This window comes from Mustela lutreola, chromosome 12 (assembly GCF_030435805.1).
Source record: "Mustela lutreola isolate mMusLut2 chromosome 12, mMusLut2.pri, whole genome shotgun sequence".
Lineage (NCBI taxonomy): Eukaryota > Metazoa > Chordata > Mammalia > Carnivora > Mustelidae > Mustela > Mustela lutreola.
Genome location: NC_081301.1, coordinates 771,854 through 793,325, shown reverse-complemented (window position 1 = coordinate 793,325; position 21,472 = coordinate 771,854). Strand labels below are relative to the sequence as shown.

The window sequence follows — 21,472 nt, the reverse complement described above, 5'->3', positions numbered from 1 at the left end:
CCCAGCTCTTCCCCCCCGGTCTCCGGGCCGCCCGAGACCAGCCCGCGGGCCCGCCACCTGGGGGTGGGCCCAGAAGCCGCCCCGTCCCTCGGCCCAGCGCTCCGGGGCGGGGCTCCCGCCGACCGCTCGTGCGGGGAGGGATGCGCTCGGGCACCGCCGGCCCCCGAGCTGGGCGCGGGGACAGCCCCGCGGCGGCGGCCTCTAGGAGGCAGGGGGACCGGACGGCACGAGCGCCGCCCTGGGGCAGGCTCAGCCACGGTGCCGCGCGGGAGGCCCACGCGGAAGGGCCGCAGCGGGACCGCGGGCCCGGGAGCCCCGCAGACCCTCCTCGGGGCCGCGCGCACAGCGGGCTGCGGGGGTGGCCGGCGTGGCCAGCTCGCCCCGGGGACCGCCCCGGAGAGCCACCGCCCCGCCTGCCCCGACTCCGCCGCGGCTCCCCTAGCTCTGGGCCGGCCCGTCCGGCCGCGACCGGGACTCGAGCCCCGCAGCCGGCGGCGCGGGGCGGCGCGGGGCGGCGAGCGGGGCGCACGCGCGGGCCGGCAAACGTGGAGGGCGTGAGGTCACGGCGCACGGGAGGGCGTGCGCCCGTGCGCCGGCGCAGCGGGACGTAAACAGAGGCGCGCGCCGGGGCCGCGAGGACGGGCGCAGGCGCAGTGGGGCGAGGAGGGCGCGGCGCAGGCGCCTTGGCCGCGCTCGCGATGGGCGGGGTGTTGACGGCGCCGCGATGGCTGCCCGCGGGGGTCGGACCCGCGACGTCCCGGGCCCCTGTGGGAGTCCGGCCTCCTGACGCCGCCCGTGGGCGGGGCCGCCGCCGCCGCGGTCATGTACCCGCCGCCGCCGCCGGCGCCGCATCGGGATTTCGTCTCGGTGACGCTGAGCGCCGGCCGGACCTACGACGGCAGCAAGAGCCGGCGGCGGCGCTCGTGCTGGAGGGTGAGGCGCCGGGCGCGGGGCCGCCGGGAGCGGGCGCGGGGCCGCCGGGAGCGGGCGCGGGGCCGCCGGGAGCGGGCCGGGGCGCGCGGGGCCGGCCTGCCGCCGCCTCTCCGGGGCCGCGGGCTGTGCGGCGTGGGGGCGGCGCGCGGTGCCCCGCGCCGAGAGCCGTCGGTCGGGGCGGCGAGGCGGGAGCCCCGCCCGCGGCCGGAGTCGGAGCCGGAGCCGGCGCGCGCCCGCTGCGCCCGTCTGCGCTGTGCCCGCGCGGCGGTGGGGCGTCCCGGCCGGAGGGCACCTCCCGCGGGGCAGACCCCGGGCCTGGGGCGCGCCGGGCCGCGCGGGGCTGGCGGCGGGTGGGCAGGTCCGCGGTCGGGCCGCTCTCAGTGAGGAGCCTCCCTGCCCTTGCGTCCCGCAGAAGTGGAAGCAGCTGTCGAGGTTGCAGCGGAACGTGATCCTCTTCCTGCTCACGTTCCTGATGCTCTGTGGGCTCCTGTCCTATGCCAGCGTGGCTGACCAGTGGCGAGGTACCGGCTCCACGAGCGTCCCGCGGGGGTCTGCGTGGGTCCCCGAGGGCCGGCGGGGCAGAAGCGGGAGGTGGAGGGGCAGCGCGCTGGCGGCTGTGGGGCTGGCAGGTGGCTGTGCGTTTCCCGGGGTGCGACGGCTCGCTGGGCGTCTGGCTGAGTCCCGGCACCTCCAGGCCCTGGGCCTCGCAGAGAGATGGAGGTCGGGAGGTCGCAGGCCCGGTCCAGACGCGTCCGGGAACTTGCGCACACGTCTTACCCAGGGTCTGGAAGCCCCCCCCCCCCCCCCCCCCGGGCGCGGAGTCCTGGGGAGCCTGTGGGGAATCCTGGGGAATGTCTCTGGGGGGGCCCTGGCCTGCAGCACGGAGGCTGAGGAGCGGCTGCGGGGGCTCAAGGCCGTGGGGGCTCAAGGCCGCGGCCTGCTCCCTACGCTTTGTGGTCCCGGGAAGGGAAGAGCTGAAGGCCGCGTCGGTGTGGGCGGGGGCCGGCGAAGGACCGGCGCTGCCAAGGGCTTTCAGAAAGGCTGGATTTCCTCTGGCGTCGTTGGATGCCTTTCCGGGGCTTTCCCCGGGGCTCACGCTGTCCTCTCGTGAGGAGTCTCGCCAGTCTCGACGGGCTGCGCCACCCGCTCGGAGTCGGCTTGGGGGCGAGTGGGCTGCTGGGGATACGACCGCCTCTCTCGTTTAGCGGGGAACGGCCGGTCCGCGGAGGAGCGGAAGAGGAGACCAGCGGACCCGCCCGTCTTGCCAGCTCCTCAGAAAGCAGAGGACCTCCCGGGCCTCTTACCGCAGGTACGTCGCGTGACCTACACGTGGGGTCGTCCCCGGGCTCCGTCCCGCCAGCGTCTGGGAACAGTGTGTGGCGTTTCAGGTAGACGGGGAAGGGTTCTGTCTGTCCCCGTCTGTGTGACGTCTGAGCGTCACGCTCCTTGTGCTGGGCCCGTAGGATGACCCTTGGGGCGGGAAAGAGGAATACTCTCTGCTTCGCTCTTGTGGAACGCCTGCTGGCGCGCCAGGTCCTGGGTCTGCCGGCGAGCAGAACGGACCCGTCCCTTGCCTCGAGGAGCTACGGGCTGGCGGGGGCAGGCAGGCGAACCTCCTGCGAGGGGAGAGCAGTCGCCGCCGGGAGGGATAAGGCTGGCGCCGGTCCCGGGGTCGGGGAAGCCGCTGTGAGACTCTGCTGGTTCTGGGCAGGGTCAGGAGAGCCGGGCTCGAGTTGGATGAAAGTGCCCAAGGCCCGGGTAGCTGGGCTTGCTCAGGGACTTGAAGCTTCAGTGGGTCTGGACGGGGCAGGGGGCCGGGATCTGTCCAGGCCGGGCCCTGTGGGGCTGCCCTGGGGAGCCGCAGGAGGCCACGCTCCAGACTGTCTCATTCGGGAGCTGTGTGTGAAAAAGCGGGTGTTCTCCCTCGTAGGGAGGGCAGGCGGGCGTTTCTTCTACTCTTTCTGGTCCCTCCCTCGCACCCGGTGTCCGCCCTAACGGTTGGGAAGGCAGAGCCAGCCTGACGTGTTTCCCCACGGAGAGACACGTTTCCAGAGGTGTGTGGGGAGGTCCGTGATCCAGTCTCTGGTGTCCAGCAGGGGCCTGGACGGTAAGGGGTTAATATGCACACCTCCCCTGGTCCAGGCCTGGGGACTGGGAGCCCCTCGTGGAGGCCACTTGGACTTTGTCTCTTGCTCGGACTCCAGCACTGGTCCCCCAGACCTGGGTCGGCCTCGGTGCTCTGTTTCGGCCAGACCCCCTTCTCCCGGGCACGTCAGTCGTGAACGTCGTCACAGATCCTGTGGACGCTGAGAAGCAGAGGTTTTTCCCGATTCCCAAGGGGCCTTCCTCCCGTCCTCTGGGGGAGGCGCCTCGTCCCGCCCTCTGTCGAGCACTGGCTGCTCCCCGGCCCCAGTGGTCCGTCCCTGGACCTGGCGCCCTGCCCTCGCCACAGCATCCCGAGGGTGAAGCGCAGGAGTCCCGGGGCACGGGCCCGCGGCCGGGTTCTCTCTGCGTCTCCACGTACGGGGCCGTGGTCCTGACCCTGTCTTGCTACCTTTAGGGTCTGTGACAGCCTGGGAGCATCCCGGGTCAGGAGTTCAACCCGCCATCCAGGGCTGCGCCGGCCCGTTTGGCGCACTTCCATCCCTGTCGGCCAGGGCCGGGAGATGGCGAGTCGGGATCTCCCGGCCAAATCTGCGTGTCGTGATGAGACCCAAAAGGGATTTCCTCTGGGGCCGTGTGCTGCCAGCCGGTTCACACACTCCGCGGGGTTGGGCCTGAGCGGGGAGCGTGCCGGCGGGGGGGGAAGGAAAGGCAGCCCACAGGCAGCCCACGGGTGATTCTTGTTTTTATCTAGAAGCCTCAAAGGCATTTCCGACGGGGACCTCCCAACCTGCAGATTCGAGCCCCCGGTAAAGGCTCCGAGGACAGGAGGCAGGACGACACCAAGTGGAGGGACGAGGCGGTGGGTGACGCGCGTCGGGAAGGAAGCACACGGAGAACGGTGGTCAGGTACGGGGAGCGTCAGAGACGGGCTGGACGTGCAGAAACGCTGAAGCCCGCGTGTCTGGCGTTTTCTGAAAACCAAAGAGGAGGAGGGTGAGCGCGACGTCCGAGGTACACGTTGCTCCCAGAGCAGGCAGGGTCCAGGGCGGGACCCGGGGCGGGGGGGCAGAACCAGCCTTCTGCTCGTCCTGCCCAGAGCGGCGGGCAGCAGGGAGGCCCGCCGGGGGACCGGGACCTGGGGGCGTTTCCGTCTCCGCCCGCAGGCTGGCTGACTGCTCCTCCTTCTCTCCCTGAAGCTGGAGGGGAGCGGTGATTGAGCCGCAGCCGGGCACCGAACTTCCTTCGAGGAAGGCGGAGGCGCCCCCCAGACCTTCCTCCCAGGCCCCCAGGATTCAGAACCAGGCAGGTAAGACCCCACGGGCACCCTGTTGGGCCTCACCTGGACATTCTGACGAGGAGGGCGCGCGGACGCCCAGCGGGGGGAGCACCTGCCGTCCCTCCGAGTGCTGGTCCCCCGAGGCGCCCGGGCAGGCCGCCGATCTCTTGAGAGCCTGGAGAGGACACGGGGCTCCTTGGCGGCCCATCGCTGCAGCCCCCGGTCGCCCATGTGGGCGAGAGACTCGTTTCCCAGCCTGCGTCTGTGCCACGGGGGGCTGGGGGGTGGTGCCTGGAGAACGTGGGGACGCAGCCGCCCCTCTGCGTCTCGGGTCCCAGCAGGTCTGCGCGGTCCGACGCGGTGGCACCGGGGTGGAGGGCCTTCTGGGCGCAGGCGTGTCGGGAGTCCCGTGCAGAGCTGAGGCGGGGCCGGTCACGGCCAGGGCCATGGGCCTGGTGGAGCAGGGGCTCGTGCCAGGTCAGCGAGTCTGGGGCCCAGGCTGTGACCCTCCGGTCCCGATTGCTGTTGCCTCTGAAGGAAGGGGACGTGTGGGGGACGCCGAGTGATCGTGTGGCTTAGAGGACAGACGGCAGCGCCGCAGGTGTCAACACGGATGGCCTCAGACCGCACCCACGTGCGGTGCCGCCATCGACACGCACGGTTGTGTCCACGTGGTGGCTCCGTCACTCGTGCCCCGTCCTCCCCGGTGTGGAGGGCAGAAACCTCGTCTCCCACACCAGTCGCCAGGGCACCCCGGAAAGGCTCCAGGGCGGCCATGGGTGCACCTGCTGCGCGTTAGGTCGTCCTCGAAAAAGCCCGGGGCCGATGAGGTGCGACGGGGCACCCGGGAGACGAGGCGCTCCCGTCCAGGTCGGCAGCCGTCAGCACGCCCGACGCTCCCGAGGCCGAAGGGCACGGCGCAGCCATCGCGCGCTCAGCGTGTGGCCCCCGGGCCCCCGGCGGAGGCACACGGGACACCACGCTGTCCCGTGCTGGCCCCAGAGGCCTTGCCGCCCTGGCAGCTGCGTCCAGCCGTGAGGACCGGTCCTTGGGCGGTGTCCCCTGCTGCTCCCCCACCCCGTTCCGTGTGGGGCTGCCGAGGGGCCCTGTCTGAACCCTGACCGGCACCGGTCCTGGCGACCTGCTGTCTTTCCTCCAGCCTCCCCAAACGAGCGCCAGAGGGCCGTGATCGACGCCTTCCTCCACGCGTGGGCCGGGTACCGCAAGTTTGCCTGGGGCCACGACGAGCTGAAACCTGTGTCCAGGTCCTTCAGCGAGTGGTTTGGCCTGGGCCTGACGCTGATTGACGCCCTGGACACCATGTGGATCTTGGGCCTGAAAAAAGGTACCCGCTCCTTCCCTCGCTGGCGGCCAAGTTCTCCTGGGGTGACTCTGGGGCGCGCGAGCTGTTGGCGGGGGGCGGGGGCGGGGGCGGGGGCCGAAACGCTGCTGTTCCCATCTGGCGCGCGCTCCCTTCTCGTGGGGGCAGGATCGGACGCACTGGGCATGGGTGGTGGCTTTCCCGCCTGACGTCCGGCGTCCAGGGCCGGTTCCAGCCGGTTCCCCTGTCGCAGCCTGAAGGGGCCCTGTGGCGTTCGGCGGCACGTGATGCCAATGGCTGTCCGCGCCCCGCGTCTCTCCCTCACGTGAGACTTGACTGGCTCACATGAGATCGGGTGGCCTGGGGATCACGCGTCGTCGGTTATTTCTGAGCTGGGACTTCAGAGGTGTGTTTTAAGTTGTCTGAGGAGGCCCGAGACTCCCGCCGAATCTCTCGACGTGGCCCTCCGTGCCGGGATCGTCCGCAGTCGGCGGCCCGTCCTTGCGCGCGCGCGGGCTCCCTTTCTCTGCGCCTGAAGTCCCGGGGGCTCCTCCCCTCTCGCGGGACCGGACATGGCGAGCCTGCGGGGGGCGGGGGAGAGAGACAGACACGGGAATGCACGGGGCCCCCGGGTGAGGGGTCACGGGGGCGCGCTAGGCCCCGCGACCCGCTCCCCTCCCCACACCGTTTCATGTCACAGAGTTTGAAGAGGCCAGGAAGTGGGTGTCTAAGAAGCTGCGGTTCCAGAAGGACGTGGACGTCAACCTGTTTGAGAGCACGATCCGCATCCTGGGGGGGCTTCTGAGCGCCTACCACCTGTCCGGGGACGACCTCTTCCTGAAGAAGGCTGTGAGTGTCCCGGCGCCCGCCGGAGGACGGGCCCGAGGGAGCGTGGGCGTGCGAGCGCTGTCGCTCGGCTCCCGGGATCTGGGGCGGGGGGGGGGGGTCTGTCCCCAGCGCTCCCGCTCCTGTGCCGGAGCCTTGTTGGCGTCACCCTGCCTGTCGTCCCCACGGCTTGCAGGGACGTTCTCTCGGAGCTCCCCAGGGCCAGCTTGGTTTGGTGGCCATGGAACGTGGAGGCCGCGCGGGGCCAGTAAAGTCCCGTGTCCGTCCGCGTGACTGGGCAGGAACGGGGGATGGGTTGGCACCGGGGGACGGGGGCGCGTCCGCCGGGCGGCAGGGAAGCTTGATTGCCCGCTGTGCTGCGCATCAGGAGGACTTTGGGAATCGGCTCATGCCTGCGTTCCAGACGCCCTCCAAGATCCCGTACTCCGACGTGAACATCGGCACCGGGGCCGCCCACCCGCCCCGCTGGACCTCGGACAGCACGGTGGCTGAGGTCACAAGCATTCAGCTGGAGTTCCGGGAGCTCTCGCGCCTCACGGGCAATAAGAAGTTTCAGGTACGGAGGGGCCGCGCCACCCGGGACGCCCCCTCTCCCTTCCTCTCCCCTTCCCCGTGGTTCGTTGTGGCCGGGGACAACAGAGGCCGGGGCGTCGAGTCGGCACCTGGAGGCTGAGTCCTCGCCCCGGCCCTGCCCTGCAGCAGGTCCGTGTCCTCGGGGTCCCAGCCGCCCGCCTCGCACGTGCCGCGGGGTCGGGGGCCGTGGCGCCCGCAGGGAGGCGCGTCCAGCCAGGTCGGCCGGAGGCAGGGAGCTGCGCTGGGGCTTTCCTGACCCGCACGCCCGTCCTGGGCCCTTGTTGGCAGCGGGTCCCCGGCCGCGCCTGGCGGAGCCGCTCTCCTCGCCGTGGGGGAGGGGGGCTTCGGGACGCGGCACGGCGTGCCGTCGGTTCTCCCTTTGCTTAGCAAAATGGAGCCGTGATTGGAGTGAAATAGTGACTCTCCACGTGTCCGTGGCACCGCGTTTCCCCTCCCCCACCGCGCAGCCGTGGGCGAGCTCTGACGCCTGCACGACTTCCTCCCCGTCGGAGTGGGCCGCGGCCGCGAGCCCTGTGCCCCGTGCGTGTGGGGCAGTGGGGGCTCTCGGTTCTGATCGTCCCGCGCGGTGAGGTTCTGCGGCCCGGGCCACCTGTGTTGGGCTTGGTCGCCACGGGGGACGTTCGCATCCACGGGGAAGGCGCCCACGGGTTACGTCTGTGTCGTGGCGCGCGTCCCACGTGTCCTTCCCGCCCCCAGCGGTACCCCGCCGTGTGGACAGGGGGCCCGAGCAGTCTAGGTCCCGGCCAGCCCCGCCCGTCGGGTTGTGTCCCACGCGGGTGTCGCGAGAGGCACGCCCCCAGGAGCAGGTTCCCGCCACGCTCAGGCCCGGCTCTTGCGTGGCCGCTGGCGCGTTGTCGGTGGGCCTGCCTCGGGTGGCTGCGGATCTGCTTTCTGGGTGTGGCGTTCTCCAGACGCTCGCTGGCCCCGTGTGTGTCCTGGGGAGACAGGGGCGCGCGGGGCCCTCCCTGCCTGTCCACAGCGTGGCGGCCGTCCCGCCGGCGGCGCCTAGTCCAGCGGCTCCGCGTGTGTCCTGCTCCTGGGGCGTCAGCCAGGCGCGTGCCCGTTGCTGGGTGTCCGTGGTGGCCTGCGACCCTAGAGAACTCGGTGGGTGGGCGTGGGCGCGTGCGTCTGGCGGAGCCCAGCAAATGGCTCCCCGCTTGGGCTCCTGGGCGCGGGGACCGAATGCACGCGAAGCCCGGGAGCAGAGGTGCTGTGGGCGCCCGGCAGGGAGCTCGGAGCAGCCCAGGCGGGCTGGCTCTTGAAGGGTGCGCAGGAGCTCCCCGGGGGCGGCGAGCCGCGAGCCCGGGCGCGGAAGCCGACGTGCCTGCCTTCCCTCCAGCCGGCGGGAGCAGCCGGCCGCGCCCGGGCAGGGGGTCATGGGGACCAGGCCTGCGGTCATTGGACACGCCTCCCCCCCCTCCCTCCATCTGCAAGATGAGTGGGGCCCTCGGGGCGGCCACACGTGCGGGCATGGACCGGGTTCCTGCGGGGCCTGGGTCCCTCTCAGAAGCCGCTGTGGGCGGCAGTTGGGCGAGGGGCTCCGTGGGCTGGAACGGCGGCCTGCTCCCTCCTCGGCGGGGAGCGGGTCCGTCCCGTGGGGGCGAGCCGATGCAGCCCCTCTGTGCACCCCGCCCGCCCCCTCGCTCATGCCCGCTCTCCCGTCGTCTGCCGCAGGCGGCCGCGGAGGAGGTGACACGGCGCGTGCACTCGCTGCCGGGGAAGAAGGACGGGCTGGTGCCCATGTTCATCGACACGCACAGCGGCCGCTTCACCCACCCGGGCGTGTTCACCTTGGGCGCCCGGGCTGACAGCTACTACGAGTACCTGCTCAAGCAGTGGGTCCAGGGCGGAAAGCAGGAGCCCCAGTGAGGCCGGGTTCTGCCACGCGGCAGGGGTGGGCTCCCCGCAGCTCCCCGTGGCTCCCCTCGTCCCGGGGTCCCGGTCGGGCAGCCGCCGTGCCGGCCCGCGCTCGGCCCCTCCGCGAGGAGCGTGGTTCTTCCAGGCACAGCCTCCGTGTCCAGAAGGAGGGGACCTGGCTGGTCGCTGAGGCCCAGGCTCCCCAGCGCCAGGCGGGGCCCGCGGTCGGGGCCTGTCCGAGGGGCCCCTAGCTCACCGGCTGCACGGTCGGGAAGGCCACCGTGCACACGCCCCCCAGCAGAGGGAGGCCGGGGCCGCCTGGGCTGCACCGTGTGGTGTAGGAGGCAGAATCGCCCCCCGGGACGGAACCGGAAACCCCCGACGATGGAGCCTGGGGCTGTCGCCCCCCAGAACCCCCGGGGCTGCGGGCAGAGACCGGGGCGTAACACCGGGATCCGGGGGCTGTGCGGAGGCCGTTCTCGGGCCGTCCCTCGGGGCGCTTGAGGGGAGCGCCCCCAGCTCCGGGCCAGCCTGGCGCCGCCTCAGACAGGGCCGGGGCTCTGAGCCACTAGGGTGTGCTGGGTGGTTCACGGCCACGCAGCCGCTCCTGGGTGCCAGGGCAAGGGGGCCGTGCGCCTGGCTGGCCCTGAGCTGACGGGGCCTGCCGCCCTGCCCAGGTTACTGGAAGACTACCTGGAAGCCATCGAGGGGATCCGAAGGCACCTGCTGCGCAGGTCTGAGCCCGGAAAGCTCGCCTTCGTGGGGGAGCTTGCCCACGGCCGGTTCAGCGCCAAGATGGTGAGCGTGCGCTCCAGCCAGCCCGGGCGGGCGGGGCTTCAGCCATCCAACCTCCCCCCGTCCCCCCTCCTCCCTCCTGGGCAGTGTCCTGAGCTGCGACGGATTTGTGAGCCACGACGTTGCAGAGAGCCCCGAAGTTCTGGCCGTGGGCATGCGCCTGGGTCGTGGCCTGGGCTGGGGTGGGGGCGGCAGGAGGAGCTGAGGGGGACCCGAGGTCTGCGCTGGGTCCCTGGCTGCGCTCCCTGGGTCCCGGGCACCGCTCCCAGACCCCCACCGCTTCCTGGGGACCCTCACTCTCCTACGGCAGCCCGTCGGTGTCGGTGGGGGAGAGCGGGGAGACCCGGGTCAGCGTCTGCTCCCCGGGAGGTGGTGTCTTTCCCCCGCCTCTCCCCTGCTCGCATGCAGCGTCGCGTGCTGGGCCTGTACTTGAGTCGCTTGCCCGAGTGGACCCTGAGACGTCCCCGCTCGGGCTCGTTGACTCCTGGGGACACGGGAGGCACCATCCCCGGTATCACCGCCACCACCCCCCCCCCCCCCCGCGGCCACAGACTCCGCCGTGGTGAGGACCCGCTCTGATTTCAGGACCACCTGGTGTGCTTCCTGCCAGGGACGCTGGCTCTGGGCGCCCACCACGGCCTGCCCGCTGACCACATGGAGCTGGCCCGGGCGCTCATGGACACCTGCTACCAGATGAACCGCCAGATGGAGACCGGGCTGAGCCCCGAAATCGTGCACTTTAACCTGTACCCCCAGAACGACCGCAAGGACGTGCAGGTCAAGGTGAGCCAGGGCCGGGCTCTGGGTGTGGGGGCGCCGTCGGGGCCGTGTCTGAGCTCAGCCCGTGTCCCGCCAGCCGGCCGACAGGCACAACCTGCTGCGGCCCGAGACGGTGGAGAGTCTGTTCTACCTGCACCGCCTCACGGGGGACCCCAAGTACCAGGACTGGGGCTGGGAGATACTGCAGAGCTTCAACGCGTACACACGGGTGAGCTGCCTGCCCGCCGCCCCGCCGGCCCCGCCGGCCCCTTCGCCCCGGGCCGGGGGCATGGGGGAGGGGCAGGCTCGCCGCGGCCTCCGGAGTCAGGGGCGCCTGGGGCTCCGGGGCTGGGGTGTCCCTTGGTCCCGTCCCAAGGACCGAGCCCGTGTGGGGAGCCGGCTGTGGCCGCAGCCCGGACGCCGCCGTCTCGGCCCTGTGCAGGTCCCCTCGGGCGGCTACTCCTCCATCAGCAACGTCCAGGATCCCCTCAACCCCCAGCCCAGGGACAAGATGGAGAGCTTCTTTCTGGGGGAGACGCTTAAGTACCTGTATCTGCTCTTCTCGGACGACCCGAGCCTGCTCAGCTTGGACGCCTACGTGTTCAACACCGAGGCCCACCCCTTGCCCATCTGGGCCCCGCCGGACGGGGCGTGACTGCCCCGTGGGCCCCACCCCAGCATTTCCCAGGTCTTTTGTTTATGGAAGCCTGTCTGTAGACCCCTGGTTTGGGTCAGTCCACTATCCTTGGCCTATCGCCCTGTAGTGTCCAGTCAGCCGGCTGCCTGTGGTCCAGGCCTGGGTGAATGGAGATACCAGAGGTTCCCAGGCCTGAGAATCTCAGGGCCTCACGGGTGGGCAGGACCACTGGGCATCCTGTGTGAGCCTCTTACGATGATGGTGTTATAATGTCAGCCCCGTGAATCACGGTGTTCCCGTCCACTAGGGGAGCCTCCTGCTTCCCGAGGAAACTGGAATCATGACTCACATTCCTTGTACCTGAATGTCTTACTGTCAGCCAGTGCCCGGGCTTCACGATCCCAGGTGACTGGTCATCTCCCCAGGGTGCGCTGGGTCCCCCGACATCGTGGCAGCGACCAGAGCTGAAGGGACAGCCCAACATGTGACTCAGCCAGTGGTCTCAGAGCTTGCGATGTGCCCGGAACCAAGGGTCTGAGGGCATCTGTGACCTCCTCCGAGTCCGGGCACCTGGCGGGCTGTGGCGTTTACTCATTGGACTCAGGGATCCTCCCCCGGCCCTGAAGGGGCAGGAGGAGCGGGTGGGCGAGCGCGTCCTGCTCCCGGACCACCTGGTAGAATGGACTTTCCAGGCAGCATAAAAGCTTTTTGTTTCCCACGTTGGTCAGTGGATCTCTTTCGCGAGTCGTGTTCGTGTAGAAATGCTGTTGTTTCTTTGGGACGCCTCGGGCGTCTTGCCAGGGCAGTGTTGGTCTCCGTCCCCGAGCGTCCTGCCGTCTTCCGAACACACTTGACCTGCGTGCGCGGCCAACGTGTTTTCGCACAAGGTGCCGTCGTCAGAGCGGGGGCAGACGGCGTTCATCAGCTGCTGCGGAAAGACACAGCAAACGGTGGGTGAGGAGGCGCTACCCAGGTGCATATTTCCTGAACCGTTGCTACAGTTTGTTAACTACAAAGTTTCGTGAGACAGAACGTGGGTATAGGGGGACGGTCAGTCTAGTCAGAGAAGAAGGGGGGTGGGTGTCCATAGCCCACAGCGGCCATGGAAGTTCCAGTTCTCCCTGGAAACATAAAGAAGCAGGTGGAACCATGACCAGCAGTTTCCAGCAACAGCGACACCAGCATTGCAAGGAGAAAACAGTATGGGTCGCTGAACAGCACAATTAGGTGCTAGAAACTATCCCTAGAGAAGTTTTGTTTTGAGAATTATTAGAAAAAGACTAAGAACATTTTTAAATGTACTGCACGGAGTCAGAACATGCACGTGGAAGTAAAAGAAACCAGAAATGTGTGCGAAGCCTGAGCATGTGCGTAAGAAGTTACGTAAAGGAGTAGAGTCTCAGACTGAAGCGTGCAGGCGCGAGATTCATGAGTGCAGGTCAGTGCTGACGGGATCGTGCAAAGGCCCAGGGGTAGGACTAGAGCCGCACAATGGGCGGATGGGAAAAAAAGCACAAAAAGCAGCGGACAGAGCCCGGTGACCTCCAGGGTCCCGTCCACGTGGGTGCACACGTGCACCACTGGAGGTCGCAGCAGAGAGAAAGGGGCATGAGAATATTTGAGAAATTGCGGAAAGTTTTCTGAATTTGATGTCAGAAGATGCAGATGTACAAACGTAAGAGCTCAGTGACTTCCTTGTAGAATCCGCTCAGAGACGTGCGGCAGAGACCGTGTCGTAAGACAGAATCCCGGGCATCAGGAAAAGCCATGTGTCATGCCCAAGACGTCCTCAGGTCAACATCCGTTTTCTCCCCAGAGTGACGGGAGGGCCTGGGTACCTCTGTTTGTTACGTGTCCAACTCGTGGTTTTGCTCAGGCTGCGATCGCACTGAGTTGTGGAATCGAGTCCCAGGCTGGGCCCTGCTCGGCAGGGGGTCTCCTTGAGATTCTCGTCTCCAGCCCCTCTGCCCTGTCATGGGCGCTCGCTCACTCGCTCGCTCTCAAATCTTAAAAAAAAAAAAAAAAAGTCCATAAGTCTGTGGAATGACCTACTTTGATGAAAGAAAAGCTTTCAACCAAAGGTTCTGTATACAGCAAAATTGACTCTCAAAACGTGGGAGAATTTAAGGTCTTCCCAGAGAAAAGCCGAGGCCCTCGTGTCCAGTCAGCCTGGCGTGCGCGATGCGGTCGTGGGAGCCGTCAGATGGGAGCAGAAGGGCCCTCGGGAGGGAGGCAGGAGGGGGTCTGTCAACGACCGCCGTGGGGGGTCCAAAAGCCAGGGTCGGGTTCTGTTTGCAACTCCAGCCTTCAACGCCGCAGCGACACGCGTCCAGCAGCAACACGTGTACGTTCGGGGCCGCGGTATAGGACGGCAGCCACCTGAAGGGGTCGTGGGAGCCGCTCCAAGGTCGGGAGGGGGGTGCGTGGAGTTGGCGTCTGCTGGGAGGACCGCGCCGCCAGCCGGGGCTGCTCCTGCCTCTCCACCCCGGCGAACACGCGGCGGCAGGTCGGGAAGGAAGTCGAGGCCGCCAGCAGCCCAGAGAACTCGCCAGGCCAGCGGCCAGGGCGGCAGCCTAGCTGCAGTCGGGTCCCCGCCCTTCTGAGCTGCGTGGGGGGCACTCCCCAGGCTCTGCCGGAGGTCAGGACGCAAAACCAGTATTCCTGTGTTTCTAAAAATTGTGAAAAAATAGTATCTTTGAGCCACAGTGGAACGCAGCTGAAGTCCGAGGACAAATAAGAGAGAAAACGGGCAAATTCATAGGTCTGTGGAAATTAACACGCTCAGTGGGGCGGAGAGGACACAGAAGGGAAATTTTCGGAATTGTGAGATCCGTGAGAGCGAAGGCACAAAATACAGGATTTATGGGAGGCAGAAAAAGTCACGCTCAAATACAAGGTTGTAGTTCTGAATGCCCGCACGTAGGCGAGGGAAGACACTGGGTTCCCGGCTGGCTCGGTCGGTGAGACACAAGCCTCCTGCTGTCAGGGTCCTGAGATCAGGCCTCACGTTGGGTGTAGAACTTCCTTAAAAAATAGTAAAGGAATGGGGCGCCTGGGTGGCTCAGTGGGTTAAGCCGCTGCCTTCGGCTCAGGTCATGATCTCAGGGTCCTGGGATCGAGTCCCGCATAGGGCTTTCTGCTCGGCAGGGAGCCTGCTTCCCTCTCTCTCTCTCTCTCTCTCTGCCTGCCTCTCCATCTACTTGTGATTTCTCTCTGTCAAATAAATAAATAAAATCTTTAAAAAAAAAAATAGTAAAGGAAGAAAGATCTCAGATGAATGCCAAGCTGTGCACCTTGAGGAGCTGGGAAACAGGAAGCCAACAGCCGAGAGCGGGACAGAGGGGTCGGACCGGGGGACAGCACAGTCCCCAAACCGGAAGTCGGTTCTTTGAAAACATCGGCGACATTGATGAATCTTTAAGGTGACGACAACAAGCAGGCAGGCAGGTAACTAAAACCAGAGTCATAAGCAGGGGCGTTCCCAGTGACCTTACAGAAATGGCAAAGGCCGGCAGACACTGTGACAAAAAGTCGTACGCCGACAGGTTGGGTAATCTTTCAGATGGACAGACGACCTCAGTCAGCTCAAGCGAGACAGAGGAAGCGTCAACAGACTGAGAACACGCAGACCGAAGCAGTCGTTGACGGAGGGAAGCCGCATCGGCCTCACCCGACCTTCGAAGAGTTGGGGCGCGGCCGGCGCACCTCCTGGCATGTGAGACCCTTGATCTCGGGGGTTACGAATTTGAGCCCCACGCTGGGTGTAGAGACTACTTTAAAAATCTTTTCAAAAGTAATGTTTTGAAGAATTCGCACCAATCTTTCTCAGACTTTTCCAGGACATTGGGAGGAAGGCGCACTCGAACCGGTTCTGTGAGGCCCATATTACCTTGATACCAAAACCAGATACATTTCGGTAAAAGAAGACTACGAACCCCAAACACGGGACCGGGCTTGGTTCCCCAAATACGTGGGCTTTGGATGGAGGATCAGGACCCAGCGTTGGCCCCCATGACATTGGGAGGAGGGTTTCTGGACCCCCAGACGTACCTGCGTGGTCAGGGCCACTGGGCGTGGCTGGACAGTCAAAGGGAATCCGAATGCACCTGTCTGGGTCTTCCGGTGCCACCCCAGGCATGGAGGCGCTGCCCGGAGGGTTTGGAGGGAGAACATGGTAAGCCTGCAGTTGGGGTATTAGTGTTGGAGCCTGGGCTTGGAGGAGGGCGTGGGAGCAGGACCAGCCTGAGGAGAAGCTGCCATCCAGGGGGAAGGAGCTGCAAGTCCTTGTGTCTTGTCCTGGCCTCTACCCTCCAGAGACCACGAAGACCCTGCACGGGCACCTCTCTACTCAACACAGGACAGGCAGCCCTGGGTGCGGGCCCGAGGACACAGGAACAGGGACACGGGGATACGGGGACACGGGAGATTGGGGACACAGAGACAGGACGGGGACACAGAGACAGAGGGGTAGGGACAGGGGGGCAGGGGGGCGCAGGGCCGGGGACACGAGGGTAAGCACAGAGGGACCGGACACGGGGACACGGGGACGCAGGGGCGGGGACATGGGACAGGGACGCAGAGACGGGGAGGGGGGCACAGGGGTGGGCACAGAGGGACAGGGGGACGGGGGCACAGGGTTGGGCACAGAGGGCGAGGGACACGGGGACATGAGGAACACAAGGGTACGGGAACAGAGACACAGGGTCGGGGACACAGGGACACGGGGACAGAGGGGCACGGGCTTGTGGGGACACAGGGCCACAAGGATGGGGACACGGGGACACAGGGATAGGGGCACTGACAGGACATGGGAATAGGGGCGGGGGGGCAGGGACACAGGGACATACAAGCGGGGACAGGGACTCTGCAGGGATTGTGGTGTGGCACTTGGTGACCATGGGGGACCACACCCAGGGGGTGGTATGACACGATGGACAGTCATTGTCACCATGCTGGTTGTCACAGTGACAGTCCTGCGACAGCATGAGGTCCCCACTGCTCAGTCCGGACCTGTCCTGGGGGCCTGGGTTCCCAGGCCACAGCCCGAGGTCAGGACCCCAGCCCAGGCTTGTCCCAGCACCAGACAGGGCGGGCCCAGGCGGAGACGAGGTCATGCTGGCCGGGGACAGTGTGGGAGTGGGCGGGGTGACTCCCCTTCCCTCTGCAGCCTGGGGCACGGGTGGTTCTGGTTCCTGGGCCCTCCCCCGGGTCCAGGCCTGTCTGCTGGGGGAGAGGCGGCCCCTCCCAGGCCCCAGTCTGACGGAGGAGCCCCGGGAGGTGTTCCTGGATTGCCCGTGGCTCTCGGTCGCAGCCTGGAAGAACGGGAGGAGGCCAGGCAGTGGTCGGCAACTGAGCAAGGCTCACTGAGTGGCCGAGGACAAAGGCCTGTGGGTTTGCTGGCCCGTGAGCCTGTCATCCCTCCAGCTTCCGGTCGTCTCTGGGGGGTGGCCGGGGAGGCTGGAGGGCTCCTCCCCCCGTGGGCGTAAAACCCTCTTCAGGGTGGTTTGTCCTCAGGTCCAGGCCCGTGTCCCTGCCGGCCTGTCCTTCATCTGCAGCCGGTCGGGGTGGGGGGGAGTGTGAGAGGACCCCTAGGCCCTAGCGGGGACCTGGAGCCCCCGCCCCCAACACTGGGCGCTCAGCAGCCACATCGCTACGTGCCCAAGCACCTGCCCGCGTGGCCGCGCCCCTGCCACAGCCCCAGGCCCCTTGCTCAGGCTGCTGGCCTTCTGCCCCAGACCCCTTCTTCCCGCTGCCACCCACCTTCCCAAGACTCCCGCTCCACTCCCCAGGGCGCCCACACGGCCCTCGAGTCAGCCCTGTGGGGGAGGCGCCGGGAGGAGCAGCCGGGCCGGCCGCTGCCTCCCTGCGGCTCACCCTGCTCTGGAGCCCTGGGCGGTGGCCCCTGGAGGGTGAGTTGGGGGGTGCTGAGTACACGTCCCCTGTCCCGGCACCAGGCCCTCAGCCCTCTCCTGCTTCCCACGTCCCCACGGGGACTGTCTCCGTGGTGACGCGGCGGGTGGCAGGAACCTTGAGACCCAGGACGGAAGGCCCGGTAGGCAGGGCAGCGGGAAGGTCGGGCGGCGCCCAGCAACCCCTCCCCCCCCCGCCCTGCAGTCACGTGAGCGTGGTGGTCACATGACCGCATCCCGGTCCCCAAGAAGATGGGTGCTCGGCCGTGGCCTGCCCTGCGCTGGGCCCTGACCCTGCTGCTGGTGCTGGGGCCACGCTGCCTGGAGGCTGGGAGTGAGTGCGGGCCCGCGGGCATCCCCCCATCCCGCCCTGCGCACCCCTGCGCTGAGCACCGCACCCCTCCAGCCCCCAGAGCCCCGGAGAGCGACTTCCAGGAAGGCTACTTTGAGCAGCTCCTGGACCATTTCAACTTCGAGAGGTTCGGCAACAAGACCTTCCCCCAGCGGTTCCTGGTGTCAGGTGAGGTCACCCTGGGGGTGTCGCGGGCCCCGGGGGTCCTACCCCTCGCCTCACCCACCCCTTCCTGCCTCCGCCCGACAGAGAAGTTCTGGAAAAAGGGCAAGGGCCCCATATTCTTCTACACGGGCAATGAGGGGGACGTGTGGTCCTTCGCCAACAACTCAGGCTTCATCCAGGAGCTGGCGGCTCAGCAGGAGGCCCTGGTCGTCTTCGCGGAGCACGTGGGTGCTGGTGGCGGGCGCGGGCCGGGAGGGCGGGTGCGGCGGGGGCGGGGGAGCCCATCTCAGTCCCGCCGCTGACCCCTGCAGCGCTACTATGGGAAGTCACTGCCGTTCGGCGACCAGTCTACGCGGCGCGGGCACACGGAGCTGCTGACGGTGGAGCAGGCCCTGGCCGACTTCGCCAGGCTGATCCGCGCTCTGCAGCGCGACCTTGGGGCCTACGACAGCCCCGTCATCGCCTTTGGTGGCAGGTGCGTCCTCGCCCTGCTGCTGCTCCCTAAGCAACGCAAGCGTGCGTGGCCCCTGTGGGGCTTGGAAGTCTCGGGGCCTCCCGGGGGCACCATGGGGGCTGGTGCTGGGGAGGCCGGGGTCCTGGCCGCCACGGCCCAGCCCCCCGTGTCTCCGCCCAGCTACGGGGGGATGCTCAGCGCCTACATGAGGATGAAGTACCCCCATCTCGTGGCCGGCGCGCTCGCGGCCAGTGCGCCTGTCGTGGCTGTGGCCGGCCTCGGCGACTCCTACCAGTTCTTCCGGGACGTCTCAGCAGTAAGCCAGGGTTCTGGGGCCCCGGGGCTGGGCCAGGCCGTGGCAGCCGCAGCCACAGCCCTTCTCTCTCCAGGACTTTGAGGGCCAGAGTCCCAAGTGTGCCCAGGGCGTGCGGGACGCGTTCCGGCAGATCAAGGACTTGTTCTCCCAGGGAGGTGAGGAGGCCTGTCCCCTTCCCCCGGACCCTCCCCCGGCCCCACCCACACCCAAACCGCGTGGTCCCGCCTCCTCCTGACAGCCTACGACACGGTCAGCCGGGAGTTTGGCACCTGCCAGCCACTGTCCAGCCGGGAGGACCTGACCCAGCTCTTCGGGTTCGCCCGGAATGCCTTCACCGTGCTGGCCATGATGGACTACCCGTACCCCACCGACTTCATCGGGCACCTTCCCGCCAACCCAGTCAAGGCAAGAGGCTTGCTCCCGATGCTGGGAAACGCGGGCAGGGATCTGGGCAGGGCAGTGTCCGAGGACAGAGAAGTGCCCATGGGATGGCCAGTGCTGGACGGCCCAAGAGCTCGCAGCCACTCTGGAGCCCAGGACCAGGGCAGGGTCAATTGGGAGGGGGGCCATAGGCGAGCGGGGGTCTTTGGTTGGCTTCCCCAGGTTGGTTGTGACCGGCTGCTGAGTGAGAGCCAGAGGATCAAGGGGCTGCGAGCCCTGGCTGGTGCGTCTGCCCCTCGGCCCTGCGCCATGTGTCGGGGGTGGACATGGCTTGGGGGCGCAGGCCATGTGGAGGCGAAGAGCACCGACGTTCCCAGTCAGTCAGTCCCTGGCCCAGCTTGGTGGGGAGGTTCCGTTCCACAGGTTCTCTGAGAGGCCCTGGGCGGGGGCGGGCAGCACTCCCAGCCACGCCCTGCCCTATGGGGGGTGGGGGGCCATCCTGAGGGGCGCAGGAGCTGCCCGCACGGACCCCAGGAGTTCCACACCTCGCTGGGCGCCCTGGCCCCTCCAAGAAGCAAGGTGAGTGTCCGGCCCCAGCCCAGCGCCCCTGTCCGCCAGGGCTGGTGTACAACTCCTCGGGCACCATGTCCTGCTACGACATCTACCAGCAGTACCAGGCCTGCGCGGACCCCACAGGCTGTGGCTCCGGCTCTGATGCCAGGGCCTGGGATTACCAGGTATGGGGCTGCCGGCCGCGTGGGACTGCCCGGACGGAGGTGCCCGATGCGGTCCCCCACCCTCCTGACCTCGGTGTGGGGCATCCCGCAGGCCTGCACCGAGATCAACTTGACGTTTTCCAGCAACAACGTGACAGACCTTTTCCCTGAGCTGCCCTTCACGGAGGCGATCCGCCAGCAGTACTGCCGGGACACGTGGGGTGTGTGGCCCCGGAGGGACTGGCTGCAGACCAGCTTCGGCGGGGACGGTGAGGCTCAAGATGGAAGCACCCTTCCCTCCGCCCCACGCAGACTGGGCTCCCTGATCCAGCCCCGTCCCCACCCGCATGATTGTCTCTTGCAGACCTCAAAGCTGCCAGCAACATCCTCTTCTCCAACGGTGACCTGGACCCCTGGGCAGGGGGTGGGGTGAGTCTCAGCCTGGGGGCTGCTGCGGGGCGCTCGGCTCTGGCCAGCCCGGGGGCCGTGCTGGACGCTCCCCGTGGGTCTGCCAGCCTGCGCACCCGGCTTCTGTGCGGCCTCCACTTTCCCTCTAAGGTCGTCTCCTGCTCCCTTCTCTGGTTCTTCCCCTTGGACCTTTGAGGGGCAGCCAGAGGGAGGGGGAGAATCACGAGCGGACTCCCTGCTGAGCACAGCCTGATGGGGCACGACTCCGCTACCCCAGGGTCAGGCCCTGAGCCGAAACCGAGTCAGACGCTCACGGACTGAGCCCCCCAGAGGCCCCCTCCCCTTGGTGTGAACTGACTGCTGGTGCCCTAAGCTCCAGCTCTCCTTCCTGACGAGGCAGCTCGAGGCCAGGCTGTCCCTGGGAGCTCCTGTTTCAGCTGCACCCCCGTGGGGACACAGCCCCCGGCAGGCCGCAGCGGGTGGGTGGGACACAGGAGTGGGCTGGGCCGAGGCCCACGGCCCAGCAGATGGACATCCTCCGACAGATCCGGACTAACCTGAGTGCGTCAGTCCTCGCCATCACCATCCAGGGGGGCGCCCATCACCTAGACCTGAGGTGTGGTCCTGCCCGGGAGGCGTGCTGCGTGTGGCCTGGACCAGTTGGCCGATGGGCTGGGGAGGGCCGGGGCTCAGCCTGCTGCCCCACTCAAGCCCCCTGTCTGCTCCTTAGAGCGTCTCATCCAGAAGACCCCACGTCTGTCCAGGAGGCTCGTGGGTTTGAGGCCAGGCTCATCCACAAGTGGGTGGAAACAGCCAGAGGCAATCAGCGGCGGCAGCCGGCCCAGCGTGGGGGACTCAGAGGTTGAGTGCTCCCCAGCCGAGGCCCAGAGAGGACTCCAGGGGAGCATCTCAGGGCTCTGCGGTGAGCGGCTGCAGAAGCGTTGGGCAGCCCGGTTAGTGCGGTGTGGGCTGAGGGAGCAAACGTGAACACAGACTAGCAAACCAGCCGCACGTTTAATAAAACAGAGCCCTCAATTCATGTGTGGTCTCGACATGGTCGGGAGGGCCCCGCAGCCAGCCCAAGCATCTTTCCCAGCACCCTCCGCAGCCATGCCTCGAGGGGGCCAGGCCTGGGGCTGCAGCTCCTCCTCTGCGGCGGGGCACAGTCCCTATCCCACCGCTGGGCTCGGAGAGGCGGGTGTATGGCAATGGGAGGTGAGGTGCCGAGCCCACTTGGGAGACAGGCTGCGCACCCCGTTCCCGGCGCAAGAGACCAGGTGTCGGGTCAGGAGTACATGGCAGCCCCAAGGGCAGCCAGTGGACACGTGCAGTGTTGAGACAACCGGGAACACGGCCAAGAACCCAGGTCCTGCCAGGCACTGGGAGCCTGGGCCGCCAAAGGCACCGACCACTAGCAGGGGAGACCCTGGCAGCTCAGTGTCCCAGAGAGAGGACCTGCGCCTGTGAGGCTACCTGGTCCCAGGAAACCGGGTCCCCCAGAAACCAAGGTTCGTCTTTGGAAAAGCGCCCCAAGTCAGGACTCAGGGGTGGAAGTGGCAGGATCCCGAGACCAGGTGGCGGGGCTACAGGGACACCTCTACCTACGGACACGGAGCCCAGGACGCAAACATCACAGGGATGAGCAAG

General features: G+C 67.6%; 3 protein-coding genes across 11 annotated transcripts; 2 read left to right on the top strand and 1 right to left on the bottom strand.

Moving 5' to 3' along the window:
• Positions 1-709: 709 nt before the first annotated feature.
• Positions 710-11,842, top strand: LOC131813066 (endoplasmic reticulum mannosyl-oligosaccharide 1,2-alpha-mannosidase-like). Of its 2 annotated transcripts, none has more exons than XM_059143204.1 (13): positions 710-933; positions 1,346-1,454; positions 2,139-2,242; positions 3,791-3,945; positions 4,236-4,345; positions 5,475-5,660; positions 6,337-6,485; positions 6,886-7,038; positions 8,751-8,941; positions 9,611-9,731; positions 10,314-10,511; positions 10,585-10,716; positions 10,930-11,842. In XM_059143204.1, the coding sequence occupies exons 1-13, from the start codon at positions 823-825 to the stop codon at positions 11,140-11,142; spliced, it is 1,932 nt and encodes a 643-aa protein (XP_058999187.1). In that variant the 5' UTR covers positions 710-822; the 3' UTR covers positions 11,143-11,842. The 2 variants fall into 2 exon arrangements, with proteins under 2 accessions (XP_058999187.1, XP_058999186.1); XM_059143203.1 differs by having other exon boundaries at positions 6,850-7,038.
• On the bottom strand, positions 3,765-16,992 carry LOC131813079 (uncharacterized). 3 transcript variants are annotated; one of them, XM_059143241.1, is made up of 2 exons: positions 15,175-16,992; positions 3,765-6,217 (listed from the first exon to the last, which is right to left on the bottom strand). In XM_059143241.1, the coding sequence occupies exon 1, from the start codon at positions 16,236-16,238 to the stop codon at positions 15,210-15,212; it is 1,029 nt and encodes a 342-aa protein (XP_058999224.1). In that variant the 5' UTR covers positions 16,239-16,992; the 3' UTR covers positions 3,765-6,217; positions 15,175-15,209. The 3 variants fall into 3 exon arrangements, with proteins under 3 accessions (XP_058999224.1, XP_058999225.1, XP_058999226.1); XM_059143242.1 differs by lacking the exon at positions 3,765-6,217 and adding an exon at positions 11,969-12,052 and having other exon boundaries at positions 15,175-16,879; XM_059143243.1 differs by lacking the exon at positions 3,765-6,217 and adding an exon at positions 14,375-15,013.
• A 246-nt stretch (positions 16,993-17,238) lies between these two features.
• Positions 17,239-20,860, top strand: DPP7 (dipeptidyl peptidase 7). Of its 6 annotated transcripts, none has more exons than XM_059143218.1 (12): positions 17,239-17,367; positions 17,440-17,553; positions 17,635-17,774; positions 17,862-18,025; positions 18,185-18,320; positions 18,394-18,475; positions 18,559-18,984; positions 19,320-19,438; positions 19,530-19,686; positions 19,782-19,846; positions 20,371-20,441; positions 20,556-20,860. In XM_059143218.1, the coding sequence occupies exons 1-12, from the start codon at positions 17,286-17,288 to the stop codon at positions 20,689-20,691; spliced, it is 1,692 nt and encodes a 563-aa protein (XP_058999201.1). In that variant the 5' UTR covers positions 17,239-17,285; the 3' UTR covers positions 20,692-20,860. The 6 variants fall into 6 exon arrangements, with proteins under 6 accessions (XP_058999201.1, XP_058999197.1, XP_058999198.1 ...); XM_059143214.1 differs by having other exon boundaries at positions 18,559-19,077; XM_059143215.1 differs by having other exon boundaries at positions 18,379-18,475.
• Positions 20,861-21,472: the final 612 nt, after the last annotated feature.

Coding starts and splice junctions, on each gene's coding strand:
- LOC131813079 (XM_059143241.1), bottom strand. CDS start 16,238: ATGACCTCGTCTCCGCCTGGGCCCGCCCTGTCTGGTGCTGGGACAAGC.
- LOC131813066 (XM_059143203.1), top strand. CDS start 823: ATGTACCCGCCGCCGCCGCCGGCGCCGCATCGGGATTTCGTCTCGGTG. Junction 934..1,345: donor GGCGGCGCTCGTGCTGGAGG/GTGAGGCGCCGG, acceptor TGCGTCCCGCAG/AAGTGGAAGCAGCTGTCGAG. Junction 4,346..5,474: donor CAGGATTCAGAACCAGGCAG/GTAAGACCCCAC, acceptor TCTTTCCTCCAG/CCTCCCCAAACGAGCGCCAG.
- DPP7 (XM_059143213.1), top strand. CDS start 17,286: ATGGGTGCTCGGCCGTGGCCTGCCCTGCGCTGGGCCCTGACCCTGCTG. Junction 19,439..19,529: donor CCAGGGCCTGGGATTACCAG/GTATGGGGCTGC, acceptor GGCATCCCGCAG/GCCTGCACCGAGATCAACTT. Junction 19,687..19,781: donor GACCAGCTTCGGCGGGGACG/GTGAGGCTCAAG, acceptor TGTCTCTTGCAG/ACCTCAAAGCTGCCAGCAAC.